The sequence below is a fragment of the Archocentrus centrarchus genome, chromosome 23 (assembly GCF_007364275.1).
Source record: "Archocentrus centrarchus isolate MPI-CPG fArcCen1 chromosome 23, fArcCen1, whole genome shotgun sequence".
NCBI classification, from domain to species: Eukaryota; Metazoa; Chordata; class Actinopteri; order Cichliformes; family Cichlidae; genus Archocentrus; species Archocentrus centrarchus.
Window position 1 is genome coordinate 5866516 of NC_044368.1, and position 14862 is coordinate 5881377.

Below are 14862 nucleotides of genomic sequence, written 5' to 3' on the forward strand. Positions count from 1 at the left end.
TTTGAATTTGTCCTTTAATGTTACCATGAAAAAACAACTGGGGAAAGATAAGGCATAATATTTATGTAGATATATACAAAATAATACTGTACAAGAGCATAAAAAGGAAGGAATAAGCTTTCTGATTTCAGCAGTGGAGTGTAAATATGAGATGAATTAACAAACAGCATTCTGTCTCATAAACATTGGAACGGTTGAAAACTACAGAAAAGCTTCAGAGCTGGACTTAATCTGGACTGTGCTCGTAATATACACTGCTGCATTCAACCGCTCTCACACACACATTCGCACAAACACCCTCAGACAAATACATTCACGTTTGGGGTGAAACCCAGTCGCTCTGATTTCAACACAGGCACACCTGGACTGGCTAAGATTTAACCACCTGTAGTGGCTTGTATGGCTTGTTCAGCGTCACTCTTTGCACATTGTGTCTGCAACACACAAACTGTGTGTGTGTCCACTGTAAAAAAAAAAAAAAAAAAAAGGAAATGGGTTGTGTTTGTATGTGTGTTATTAATCCTCCTCTCTTTGTGTGTCCGTATTCCCTCAGTCCATCTGAGGATAAAGTGCTGCAGAGGAAGAAGAAGTGTCGCTCAGTTCTCGGACACGCCGCTGAATTCCTTTAATTTCTTGAGCTGCAGCAGCAACAGCAAAGGAAATGTTTGCTTGAATCCTACAGGAGAATGTAAGAATGAGAGACAGACGCGAGACAGACGTGTCTTAATAAAATTACGTCCTGCGTGCTTTTAGCTTGTGCAGTCCGCCATTAGCTTTGAGCTATCAGCAGTGGAGACACGTAGGGCTTCAATCATCTTAGTCCCGTCCCTCAAATCCTGCTCTCAGACCTGTGCGACCCAGTAATCCACACCTGGAAGACGGGAAACTGCAAATCCACCGCTCTGTTTAGTTAAAAACAGTCTCATCCGTCACGTCACCTCTCCCTCCGGTGTTGTTTCTTAACACACGTCTACCAGTTGCAGTCTTTCTTGAGAAGTGTGAGAACCTTGCGGCCCAGGCTAGCTTTCCAAGGCTTGACGAAGCTCTTCATGTTGACCAAGAGGCGGCCCTGCTTACGATCCAAATGACCCGCCACCAGGTACTCGACTCCTGTGAAATGAGGTCAAAGGTGGTCAAGCATATTTTGGACTTTGATTATTTTTTCTCTTTAAGAAAAAAAATCCTTGAATTTTCCCAATGAACAAACTTGGATGTGTGAGCCTGACCTGGATTGAGGATAGGGCAGGTGCAGCCTCGTGCAGTCCAGGACTCGGGGTAAAGGGTGACCCGACCTCGCTGTATCTTCATTTTGGTGTTCTGACTGAGCACCTTCTGAACTTTGACCTCCACCTCGGCATGGGAGCCCTTATCGTGAGCTGTCAGTACTCTCACCTTCAGCACTGAAAGTCAAGGAGAATTACAATAAGACATTCAGTGTGTAGCTAATATGAGTGTTTTTATGCAAGAACAACTAACTGCTTTCCACTAAAATGCAATTAAAGGTTAATATGATCTATAGACGGAGGCTGACGTGTAAAGTTTGTTTGAAGCTCATCCAGTAACCAAAGTTTTAATCTGATCAGTTTGAAAGTCAGATCAGGTTTCCTTTTCCTTGTAGGGATTGGAGCAGGATTAATCATCACTTCTAATGTTGCAATATTTACAGTAAAGAAAATGGAAGAATTATGATACTTTCTTCAAGCATTCATGAGGGTGAATACGACTCTGAACAGCACAATGATTCAGTGACTTTTCCACAAAAATAAACTGAATCATTTTCATAGAAATAGAACAATTTTAGGTATAGATACAGTAAAATAGAAGATTACATTTAATAGACCAGGATGAGTTTCAGCGCGTGTGTGAAGGATGTCTGAGTGCTTACCGTATGCATAATTCCTGGTGCAGAAGAGTTTACTGTTGGTCAGGCTTTGCTCTTGGCACTCACACTTCTCTGCAGGGGACACATGCAAGAACAGATTCATATTTGTAGTATCAATAAATAACTTTTTGTGTGTGGGGGGCCTCACATACTGTACGTGATGTTCTAAGAATGCAAGTACAGCATGTGTGTCCACTAAGGAATGTGCCAATGAAAACTGCAGTTACAGGGCAGCGGTGGTGGAGGTCTGCAAGAAGGGACACTTGGAAACTGTCCATGCGTATACACACACACACACACACACACACACACACACACACACACACACACACACACACACACACACACACACAGAGTTGTGTTTCCATCACTTCAGAGGACAATGCATTGACTTAGTCTTTTCCTAAAGTGTGCATACCTGAACCTCCAACCACATCTTCATTCATAAAGTTAATGAGTTACATTACAGGGACTTACATTTTGTCCCCCAAAATGAAGGCAGGTCCCCACAATGTTCCTGCATAAGCAGATATAAGTACATACACACACTTTTGTTTAATGCCTTTTTGAGGGCCCAGCCAACCTTTCCTTACATAACCATTAATGCTTGGTCAGTGGACTGTGAGGGAAGATGAACTACACACACACACACACACACACACACACACACACACACACACACACACACACAATCTCACCTAAGTGGAGAGCAGAGAAGAGTTCATCTGTTCTGAAGATCCTGACGGACTCGCTGGAGTTTCTGTCCAGGTGGAACAACTCCAGATCGGCGCTGAAGCACAACATCGACACACACGTGATCATAAAACAGGAATTTACACCGATTTAGCACGAAAATATACTTACAGTCAAAGTAAAAGTGGTCCTTAAGCAGAAACATGTGCATTATATTACTGGATTATAATGTGTATAACACTTTAATGTTGCAGCTGAAGATGATTTTAATTATTTATATACTGTAGGGTGGTTCAATCTATAAGAATACAGCATAATATGTTAGCTAAATGTGAAGTAATAAAACGGTCTAGAATTTTTTTTTAACCTGCAGTGATACTGTAGAATGATGATAACATACCAACATATTCTAACTATTAACACTAAGAGGATCCTAACCCTGCCTGGGTTGGTATGCAGTGCCACTATGTGAAGCTTGGTTATCTGTGCTTGCTGTAGAAAAACTGGGCAGATATTTGATAAAATGTGGACACGAGGTCACGACAAAACGCAGAGTGTTACTAAAAAAGGTTCAGTGCTTCTGTTTTCAGGCGTTACGGTTTTGTTATCAGGAGATAAAAGGTCTTCTTACTCACCCAAACATGCAGTCTCCAGTAAATGGATCACAGTCTCCTGCGCAGTCACAGGGACGGCAGCCATATTCGTGAAAGCCCCAGTATCCCACCATGCACCTGTCGCAGTGGGCTCCACCGATGCCTGGTTTGCAGATGCAGTTCCCATTGGAGGGGTCACAGAGCGAGCCATCTGCCAAGTGGAAGGGCACGGAGCCCATGGGGTGACAGTCACATGCTGGGAAAGGCAAAAAGATGATATTCATTTAGAAATTTGGAAGGTTTTGATGTTATGTGATGACAGTGATTCCACTCTACGTGCAAGGTACATGCTGGACAGGTCATTAGTCCATTACAGGTCTGTTACACAGACACAGTTATGAGAACATAAATGCATGGACAGAAATTCTCAGGCAGACAGAAATTAACCATTTTGAGCATTTTTATTCTCTCCAAGGGCACAGACAAATTTCAATCAAATTTGGTCAAATTTGGGAGTTTTAGCTCACAGTTGCCACAATGAAGCAAGAGTAAGAGCATAATGTAGTATGATATAGAGACTCACTGGCTACCTCATCCCGTTCCACTGCTCGTTAACACAAATATCCAATCAGCCAATCACAGGGCAGCAACTATATGCATTCAGGCACGTAGACATGGTCAAGATGATTTGCTGAAGTTCAAACTGAGCATCAGAATGGAGAAGAAAGGTGATTTCATTGACTTTGTATGTGGCATGGTTGTTAGTCTCAGATGAGCTGGTCTGAGTATTTCAGAAGCTGCTACTGAAATTTTCCCACTCAAACATCTCTAAGGTTTACAGAGAAGTGTCTGAAAAAGAGAAATTATCCAGCGAGTGGCAGTTCTCTGGATGAAAATGTCTTGTTGATGCCAGAGGTCAGAGGAGAATGAACAGGCTGCTTCGAGCTGATAGGAAGGCAATGCTAACTTAAATAACCACTTGTTACAACCAAGGTATGCAGAAGAGCATCTCGAACCTTGAAGTAGATGGGCTACAACAGCAGAAGACCACAGCAGGTGCCACTCCTGTCAACTAAGAACAGGAAACAGAGGCTACAATTCACACAGCTGGACAACAGAAGACTGGAACAATGTCTGATGAGTCTTGCTTCAATATTCAGATGGTAGGGTCATTTGGCATAAACAACATGAAACATGAGTTCACTGTATTCAAATAGGTCACAAGATCTCAATCCAATAGAGGACCTTTGGGATGTGATGGAACAAGAAATTTGTGACGGATGTGCAGCTGACAAATTTGTCCATAATATAAATATGGACCAAAATCTCTAAGGAATGTTTCCAGCACCTTGTTGAGTCTGTACCATGAAGAATTAAGGCAGCTCTGAAGGCAAAATAGGGTCAAACCTGGCGCCAGCAAGGTGTACCTAACAAAAAAGCCGGTCAGTCTATCAAAACTGTTTAAAAAAATATATATACAAGAGACAGAACAGAGCAATATCAGGTGAGCAGTGAGTTCAAAGGTTTGACAGTTTGCTGATTAGCAAATTAGCATTTATCACCCGCACTTAAGTGTTTCATCAGTTGCTCCATTGTCTGTCTGCTATTGTTGCAGCCGCTCGTAACACAAAGGCCTCTCTGTTTTCTTATCACACGCACACACACGTTTATACTTCTTTATTTGCAATTACCTGATCCTGAGATCCTAAGCTCTTTTTCAAGTCAGTCAGTATGCATTCAAGGTCTAAAACTCAAATTAATCCTCTTCACAGGGTTGGATGAACAAGTACATGCAGAAAAACTCTCGGCCCTCTAATTGTACAATGATAGGGTGTTCTTTCAACAACCTGCAAAAACAATGCACACACCCTTAACACCCACCCATGTTTGGACATTTGAGAAATCTACTGTCTGCTGAGACCCGGGGTTGTCAGGCCTCCACCATAAATAAATGGCAGAGAGAAACAAAGAAGGGGTGTTGTTTGGAGCCATTTCTCTTCTGTTTAATGATGCTTGAAGCCTGACTGCCAGTAAATGACTACTTACTGTACACCCAGAAGCTCTCTCAAGCTCTTTTTTAAATAAATCATGGTGAACAAAAAAGATAAAAACAACAACTTTAAGTCAGAGGTCTGAATCGGGCAGTTTTCTCAAACCAAACTCGATAATGAGAAGTTAAATTCACATAAACAACTATAAACAAACGCGATGGCATGCTTTTAAAAACAAAGATTAGTGTTCATTCTTGACCTTAGCGCATGTTTGCTTTCAAACTGTTTTCTGAGCACTCCAAGGACTTGATTAGATAAACTGTTCTAAAATAAAAATACAACAGTAAACATTCAGTTTTGAAAACTTATCAGTTTAGTGTTTCCCCACTTCAGCAGTGAAATGGTTGAAGTTTGTGGATAAACAGCAACACCAATGAGTGAGTTTTTTTGATTAAAATGCAAAAACTCTGAACGAAGGTATAGCTCATATGGCGTAAGCAATCGACCTGTTTGCTGTAAGGCTATTGCAGAGGTCCAGGTTCTAATCTACCCTGGGCCTTTTTCTGCTACTCTTTCTCCCAGCTTTCTGTCCTTCCTGAATAAAGGCTAAAAAGCCTTTATTCTGAAAGGAAGTCTTGGTTACTCAGCCTAAGCAGAGAAACCAAGACCTCCTTCTCCCCAGCCACCTTCTGCACTATCTGGGGGAACACCAAGCATTCCCAGTCCAGCCGAGAGAGATACAGTATAATCTCTCCAGCATGTCCTTCATCTATCCCTTGGTCTCCTCCTGGTAGGACATGGCCGGACCATCACACCCAGGAGGCATCCTAGTCAGATGCTCGAACCACCTCAGCTGCCTCCTTTCAATGTGTAGGAGTAGCGGCTCTACTCTTGAGTTCCTCCTGAATTATTGAACTCCTCACCCTGTCTCTAAGCGAGAAGCCAGCCACCCTTGGGAGGAAGCTTATTTCTACCACTTGTATCCGTGATCTCATTCTATTGGTCACTACCCAAAGCTCGTGGCTATAGGTGAGGGGATGGTAGGGATGCACATCGACTGGTTACACTCGGCTCTCTCTTCCCTCCCAAAAAAAGACTGTTGGTTGATAAAAACGCTCAATATATTAGGAACTGACATAAAAATGATTTATTACAAAAAGATAATAAAGCAGACTGTTGTATCTTTCTGTCTGTGCGCTAATCACTTACATTTCACAACTAATTACTTATGTATATCAAACAAAAATACTAAACATTTTCTGGCTCCAAGTTTTCCAGTATTTTGGCAGTTTTTTTCCTGGTTATTCTGGAAAATGTTTGCATCTTGGACCAATCAATCAATCAAAAAAACAAAACAAACAAAAAAAAAAACAGAAAACAAACAAAAAAAAAGAAAGCCAGAATCAGTGATGTAGTGGCTCATCTTGCTCACAAACTATCACAATTCACAGGTTACTGTAAAGTGTGAAGTACAGTCGTACAGGAGTGGCATGAGCTCACTGGTCCTTTGGCTGGATGAGCTAAAACTATAAAAAAAACCTAATCCTTAAATATGTCTAAAACAGATTGACAATATTGTCCCCTAAACTAATAACTAATAGTTCAATAAACATGGAAAAATACCCACCAGTGTTTAACTTTTCTGACTAATAAGCTTTTAGAGCTTTGAAAATCTGAAAATGATACCTTGGAGTTCATTCATAGTTGACATTTTTTCAGCTGAACTATTAAAGGCCACATTCTTCTACCAAGGCTAAAGATTCCCCCAAACCCATGCATAAGCTGAGTTCCTGGATCCAGAAGAACATCTGCAGCCAGATTAGTTTGTGATATTTCTGTAGGACAGATATTTTTCCCATCTAATAAGAGCCAAGAATCCTTCCAGTATTTCTTGGATTCAGATCCAAATGGATTTCAACTGACCAGCGACCCAGGTTGCTGGTTGAAATCAGTCTCCAAGGGTATGCTGTACCAAAAACCTCCTTGTTTTGGTCACTAGCAGTCACCTGTAGTTTACAAGGAAGACGCCAACTTGTCTACAAACACTCACCATTTGCTAACCGTACCAATAGCAAAATCACATGGTGGAAATAGTAGAAATGCTATTTGGCTAGCCTGCCAAATTAGTTCAGCAGGTAACATTATCCACAATACTACTGTGTAATCTCCTATGGTTCTGATTTTAGACAATAGCAAATCATACAAGTAGAAAGCAAAGATGCACAACTAACATTTGCAGTACCAGCTAATATGAGGGTAATTAGCCTACTAACTGTAACTTGGTGCTTCATCACATTCAATTCAACCTTGCTATCATTATAATAATACTATACACTGTGTCCTGATCTCTCAAGATATAAATGTAAGTAGTGCTGGTTTTTGCTCTGAATTTCCACAACATGTTACGGGAGTTACATGCCTCAAGTTGTGCCTTTGACCCAACCGTCAAACCAGACAGTTTATCAGACGACTCACCCACCCAACAAAGATAAGATTCAACTTCATCATAAGACCTCACAAAACAGTACCAATAAAATCATAAAGATATCACATTTATATTCTTTATAGATGTGGGCATGCACAGATGGCCATATCAGCACTATTGCTTAGGAAGCAACCTGCACAGGCTAATAATTAACAGATTACAGCACCGCCTCAGTGCCATTTAAAGCCAAGACACGTGTGATGATGTGTTCGGCGAGCGTCAGTTTTCATATCTGTGCATTTGAAGGGCTCACAATGCAACGACTCCTGTAAGCGAATATGCGCATCTAAGAAAGCCGTCAGCTGCAAGAGCTCTGACAGTGAAGACTTCATGAGCGTCTGCTGAGACATGATAAGACACCTGCCTGAACAGCCACAAGAAAACTCACTGCAGACAACAATACCCACACACAGACACACAAACACACACTGTAACTCTCCCTCCTGATAAACTGATTTGGTGTGTACCAGCTTGCATGAAGCTTGACAAGAGTGTTTTCTTTCCCGGGCCCCTCGGAGGCTGGTATGAAAAAAATGTTCTGCACGACGGAGGGAAATTCCTGTACTGTCAGCAAGCCGCTGCAGTGGGATTTCACAACCTGAACCTTCATCTCAGGGGTTCTCGAAGCATGTCGTCGCTCCTTTTTTTCCCCATCAGTCAGCCATCATTAGTCTCTATAGTTATCCCACAGGTGAGTTTTCACGCGTAAAGCACTGAACCTAATCACTGAAATCCAAACCTTTATATATCACACGAGCTGTAAAGAAGGCATGCATCGGTTTCTGTAACCTTATCAGAGATGCAGTGATATGAGGAAAAAGACACTGCAGAAACTGTGGATGGGCTACAAATGAGGTTGTATAAGACCATGCATTCAGCATGCAATTCATCACATGCTCTCACTTTTACTGAACTCCAAGCAGAAGAGCAAAAGGGTCAAAAACAGATAGAGATTTATGCTGATGTTACCATATAAGTTTGGGAGAGTGGTTATGGATATGTCAAGCTTAAAAAGATTATGGGAAATCACAAGTTAGAAGCCATATAGCAGCAAATTGAGGCTGTATCACAGGAGCTGAACCAGCATAGAAGAGTGCACTTTGCTAGGGACACCTTTTTAATTGCTTGTTAAAAGAAGTATTTAATCAGCCAATCACAGTGCAGCAACTCAGTGTATTTAGGCAAGTAGACATGGTGAGGCATGATGACCTGCTGATGTTCAAACTGAGCATCAGAATGGGGAAGAAAGATGATTTAAGTGACTTTGAATGTGGCTGCTGATCTTCTGGGATTTTCACACATAGTGTGTCTAGTGAGAGGCAGCGGCAGCTGTCTTGTTGATGCCATAGATCAGAGGTGAATGGCAGACTGCTACGAGCTGATAGGAAGGCAACAGTAACTCAAATGACCAAGTTGTTACAACCAAGACAAGCAGAAGAGTGTCTTGACCCTCCAAGCAAATGGGCTATGGCAGCAGAAGACCACACCGGCTGCCACTCCTGTCAGCTAAAAAACTGGACAATAGATAAAAGATTGGAAAAGGTGGCAAACTCACAATTTGTCATAACACGAAAGCATGGATCTGTACTGTTTTTTATCAAAGGTTTGGGCTGCTGCTGGCGGTGTAATGGTGTGGGGGATATTTTTGGCAAATTCTGGACCCCTTAGCATCATAAACTCCACAGCCTAGCTGAGTATTATCACTGACCATGTCGATCCTTTTATGACCACAGTGTACCCATCTTCTGATGGCTGCTTCAGATCATATCAAACTGGTTTCTTGAACATTACACTGAGTTCTTGGAACCTAAATGGCCTTCAAAGTCAGCAGATCTCAATCCAACAGAGCACCTTTGAGATGTGGTGGAACAGGAGATTCTCATCCTGGATGTGCAGCCAGCTTATAGTTAGGGTAGGATTAGGTGAACCTGAACCACCCCTTAGTTTTGCTTCAATAGGCCTAAGCTGCTGGGGGGGTTCCCATGATGCACTGTTTCTTTCATTCACCTCTTTTTATCCTGTTTATACCCCACTCTGCATTTAATTATTAGTTATTATTAATCTCTGGCTCTCTTCCACAGCATGTCTTTTTTTCTCTCCCCTCAGCCTCAACCGGTCGTGACAGACTTGAGATTTGCGTTTTTGCGGAAAGGTGATAAAGAAGTACACCCTGCTTTATCCTCCTTTTGTCTTTATTTAGGAACATATGCTTAAGAAATTATTGTAATAATCTATTAAATAAGACTTTAAACTAGTGCTTCAGATCATAAAATCATCAGGAACGTGTTTATGAAGGTCACAGATCCGGGGAGCTTAAAGGCTCTTTTTGCAACTAGAGAAGTCACCCCCTGTTGGCTGTTAGTAAGAATGCAGGCCTTAGGGGCTTCCTCACTGGCTTTATGTTTAAGACATAGACGCTACGCCACCCTTTTTGATTGGTCTGTGGTAACAAGATGGCTTCTGGGTAGCAGGACTTCTACACAAAGCCTTGAGGGCCAGTTTTTTCCAGCGCCTATAACGCCGATGCAAGTGTAAACCAAAACTATAAAAGGGAACTGACAGTCTCTCTAATTGCGGACATGCTTTTAAAACTTTATTAATTTTCAGTCAGTTTTTTTGAGGTTTATGAACTTTTATTTTTATGTTTTGAGTTTGGGATTTTATCCTAGCTATCTTAGTTTTTAGAAACCAGATGTGATAAGCGTGGCTAATACATTAATAACCTGACAATCACAAGGTTTCTCTAAATAACACCCTGCGTTATCATTTATTTTACTCTGAACGTGACCATAATTTCCCCAAAACACATCATGATGTATTAAAGATGACTGGAAACAATCGATTTAAACCATAAACTCATCACAAACACGTTTACGGAGGTCATAAATCAAGTAAGAAATTGAGTCATTTTCTCATGGACATATGAAATTGTACAACCATAATAATCCCCACCCTTGAAAGAGAAACAATTGGGCTGATAGCCAACATATTCCTCCCTCTCTGTGTTTTTGAATGGTCTGGTGATATTTGACACTCATTCAGGATTTAATGAGATGTGCTTACTTGCACATATATGCTTTCTCTTGCATTCAAGTCCAGCATACCTGCGGGAATGAAATCACAAATCTGACAGATAATCAGAGGGAGAATGAAGCCACCCGTCTGTGTTTACGGATGAATATCTCATGTTTACTCAAGACTCATCTCATCACTGAAGGGCAGCATGCCACTCCACACAAACACACAGATGGAAAGAAGACCCTCACACATTCATGGCTAACAATCAAGCTTTGAGTCATATCTGAAAAATGGGAGAACAAGCTGAGATGGACAAGCGGGAATTTTGTGGCGAGCTGTGAGTCAAGACGTAGGTATGCTGCCATCTGATGATTAACTACGGAATAAACCTTGGATGGAGCTTGGGCCGTCTGCTGCCTCTGACCCCCCCCACCCCACCCCCCCCACCCCACCCCCCCACCCCACACACAGACACACACACACCCCACACACGCACACACAGAGCCAGGTCCCCATGAGGACGGAGTGTTATCCGGCATGTCCCGGCTTGTGATCGCCGTCCTCTGCGTTCCTGATAGAAGCAAAGGGCTCTGCCAGTGTGGTGTATTTGTCACCACTGATTTGGTGTTGAGACCCTGGCCTCAACACCGATCAGTGCAATTTCTATTGTCATGCCTTATAAATAGCCATTTTATAAAATACACTGTAGAAAATAAATCGTCAATCAACATTTAAAGTCAGGAACACGGGTGAGCTTTCAGCTGCTCTTTCACTTTTGAAAAATCCTTCCGCAGAAGAGCTCAATGTGCTTGTTGGAAAGGATATACACTCACCAGCCACTTCATTAGGTACACCTGTTCAACCGCTCATTAACGTCTGATTTAAGTGTTTAAAGTCAGTTTCTCAAACATAATTTATTTGATTTCTTCCCCTAATTTCAATATTTCTACTGAATGCCATCTAACCACATACTCAGAAACCTTATCTGCTCCTCTGCTGTGAAACAGTCTGAAACAGTCAGTACAATTTAAATGATACCACCAACAGTATTTCTAAATGCCAATAAAAAGTCTGCCTCCCATCTCCGTTTAGTGTGCAACTTACGTTTGCAGGAGTCGGGGGCGGCGTGAGGTCGGTGGGGATCTCTGTAAAAGCCCGGCATGCATTTCTCGCACTGTCGCCCTTCGGTGTTGTGTAAACAATCACAGACGCCTCCACTTCGCTGGCCAGACTCTCGCCACGCCGTCCAATCAAAGTGGCAGCTCTGAGCGTGTCCATTACACTTACACTCTAGTGTGAGAGGGAGGAAATAAAATCATGAGAAACAAAGATACCGGACTTTTGATTGGTAATATTAAAAAATACTTAGGTGAGCATCAACGTGCTAGCTGGTAGTCCTGATACTTGAGTAAAGTATAAAGTTTTCAGATTGCTTCCTACTGTTCATACTGCTCTAGAGTGCACTGGATCTTCTTGGCTCTGTCAAAGCTGGGACCTTTTCAGGTGAGTTTTATATCAAGTCAGGTGTTTTCTTTATATGGGCAAAGTGGCAGACTTCTTGATTATAGCGTCTAATCACAAGATTCCCTCACATAGCTTCAAACGTCTCCTGAAATTAATGGATTAAGAGTAGAGGAGTAGATTCTGTTGGAGGGTAAGTTTGAGAAGTTTTTAATGGACATATTTAAACATGCCCTGCAGTGTATCCCAGACTGCGACCCTGAACTGGATAAGTGGAAGAGGATGGATGGATGGATGGATTTAATATGAAATTTGTGTCAAAGCTCCCATTTGTGACTTGTGTTTCTTATCCCCAGTATATTGCTAGGGCTCAACAACCCATGACAGCTGAGTGCTATAACACGGCCTTTGCACTTTTACCTTGCAGTGCTTCCTAATTGTTCCAAATGGAACAGTATCCTATGGCACACCTTTCTGTCTCCTGATGATTGTGAATTATACCACTGATTGACATATGAGGGGGTGTTAAATACAGCAACCGAGATTTGAGAAGGCTGATCTTCACCGGCCTAGGTGGGCTGTCTATCCAAGACTAACCACAGCACTATGGAATCACTACATCTTGGATCTTTACTTAGAGGTGTTCTGTCATAATCCCGCAGATGGTAATGTCATACCATTGGATCCTCAGCCAAGCACATACACTTAATGTCTGAACTTGAGCAGGATTACTGTTGCACATTATCAGTAGGATAAAACTGACCTGTCTCACTACAGTCTAAATCCAGCTCATGTTTCCTATCAGCTGGCAAACAATCCAGCGCTTCATTAATTCTGCTTCACAATGATTGGAAGAGCCGACATCGAATGATCAAAAAGCAAAGCCACTACGAATGCTTGACCACCACAAGGCAGTTATCCCTGTAGTAACCTTTCTCACCCCTCCTGCTTAAAACCAAAAAAGTCAGAAGAATCATGAGGCCTCGCTTTCACGGTCTGTAATCATACTGAAAATCAAGACCGGAGGGTCCTGTCCTCCCTGAACTTGCAGTGGGACATCAGCATTACAATGTGACAGGTGTATCGCCCCGGTTAAGAGCAGGACAGTGGGCACCAGTTGCTATGTAGCTGAGTACCTAAATCTTGATTTAAGATTTACGGTGTATCCTTTAATGCAGGGGCAGCAGGAACGTGATGACAGTTCTGACATCTTTTTTAGCTCGTGTGGTGTGAAGTGTTTTGTTTGACTCACTCCGACATTCATGCGGTGCCCCAGTCAGTCCGTCGGCGGGCTGCCACGGTCTGTCGTTGTAGAGAGGAGCGCAGCGCTCGCAGTGATCACCTGCAGTATTGTGTCTGCACACACACTTCCCATGGACCTGATAAAGAAAACGACAGAAAGCTCAATAGCGACCAGCAGCAGGAGAGACGGAGGCACAGATGGACGAAAGGTAGGAACAAAGAGGTCAGTGTGATGGAAAGGACAAGCTGGTTGGAGGTGAGGCCTCCCTTCTTCACTCTCTTGTAACCACTTTCTTCCTTTTTTGTCGCTCCTATTCGCTTCTTCCATCTCTTTCTCTGAAATTAGTGAATGGAGATTGATTGTTTGGCTTCATCGCTGGAAATGAGAACGGGCCTCAGCTCTGAAAAGACTGTATGTGTGTGTTTATGAGTGTGTGTGTGTACGAATGCAAGTATGCAGTGCTGAGAGCACAATAACAATCTCCTTGTCATTCCTGTGAGCTGGAATGCCATGCACGCCGGATAATGATTGAGCGAAGGGGGGGGGGGGGCAAGGCATCTGAGGAAGCTCTTTATTTGTTTGTGTTACACCGTGCAACTGTAATGTAGGACACACAATTACACGGTGATTGCAGAGGTACACTCACACTAAACACGCACCGGCGTGGAAATAACTCCAAATGCACAAAAACACACACCGATTCTTTACATTTGTTTCCCACGGTGTGTGTGATGTGTCACCAATGCCACACAAACACACACTTGAGCGCATTTAAAATCCTATAGGAACACAGCAACATGCAGCATGTCCCCAGCTTGAACTGACCCCAGATCAGCCCCTCAATGTAGAGGTGAACACACGCACACACGACTGGGTTCACACACTGTTTTAATCACACTAATAGGGGGAGAAACTGCACAAATCAGAAGTCCAGGCAAAGAGGAGGCAGGAGACCTGATGACACATTCAGCAACAAAAAAAGAGAGAAAAAAAAAAAAAGGAAGATGTAGTAATTAATAAAACGTATGCAAAGAAAAGAGGGGGAAGAGGAGCAAAAACAGGCCAAGAGGAAGGAGAAAAAGTGGGAAAAGGCCAGCAGGAGCAGTTTCTGGCTCAGGTCCATTTCAATTTACATGTCTGCCATACGATGATATGCTACAGTTAGCACATGTTCCCAATGAGAGACGCACACACCCAATCAAGTAAACTCATCCAGACTGTGGACAAGCAGGGCTGCCCTGAAGCTACTGACAGTAGATACCATCTGTGCATTTATATACTTTTACATAAAGGTCAGATAACATTCCCAAAAACTCTCAAAGAACCTCAAGTATTGCATGGCATTTATAAATAACATAACCACAGGTTTGCTTGAGTTACCCTGTTAACAGCTGCACAAAAGGTTTAAAGAGACAGGTAAAAGCATGACATGCCCATTAACCTTTACTGCTTCATAAAATGGCTTTTCTAAGTCCAGCTTTTACATAACTCAAATT

The 14862-nt window shown here is 42.4% G+C and overlaps 1 protein-coding gene across 1 annotated transcript in view; it reads right to left on the reverse strand.

The window, feature by feature from the left end:
• The window catches only part of ntn4 (netrin 4), a 32733-nt gene continuing 17871 nt past the window's right edge, over window positions 1-14862 (reverse strand). Inside the window, exons 4-10 of the mRNA XM_030720187.1 lie at window positions 13376-13502; window positions 11767-11952; window positions 3211-3424; window positions 2581-2672; window positions 1886-1954; window positions 1227-1400; window positions 1-1110 (exon numbers count right to left, since the gene is read on the reverse strand). Of these exons, the coding sequence (XP_030576047.1) occupies window positions 971-1110; window positions 1227-1400; window positions 1886-1954; window positions 2581-2672; window positions 3211-3424; window positions 11767-11952; window positions 13376-13502 (1002 nt within the window). The 3' untranslated portion in view covers window positions 1-970. The remainder of the gene's footprint in view (window positions 1111-1226; window positions 1401-1885; window positions 1955-2580; window positions 2673-3210; window positions 3425-11766; window positions 11953-13375; window positions 13503-14862) is intronic.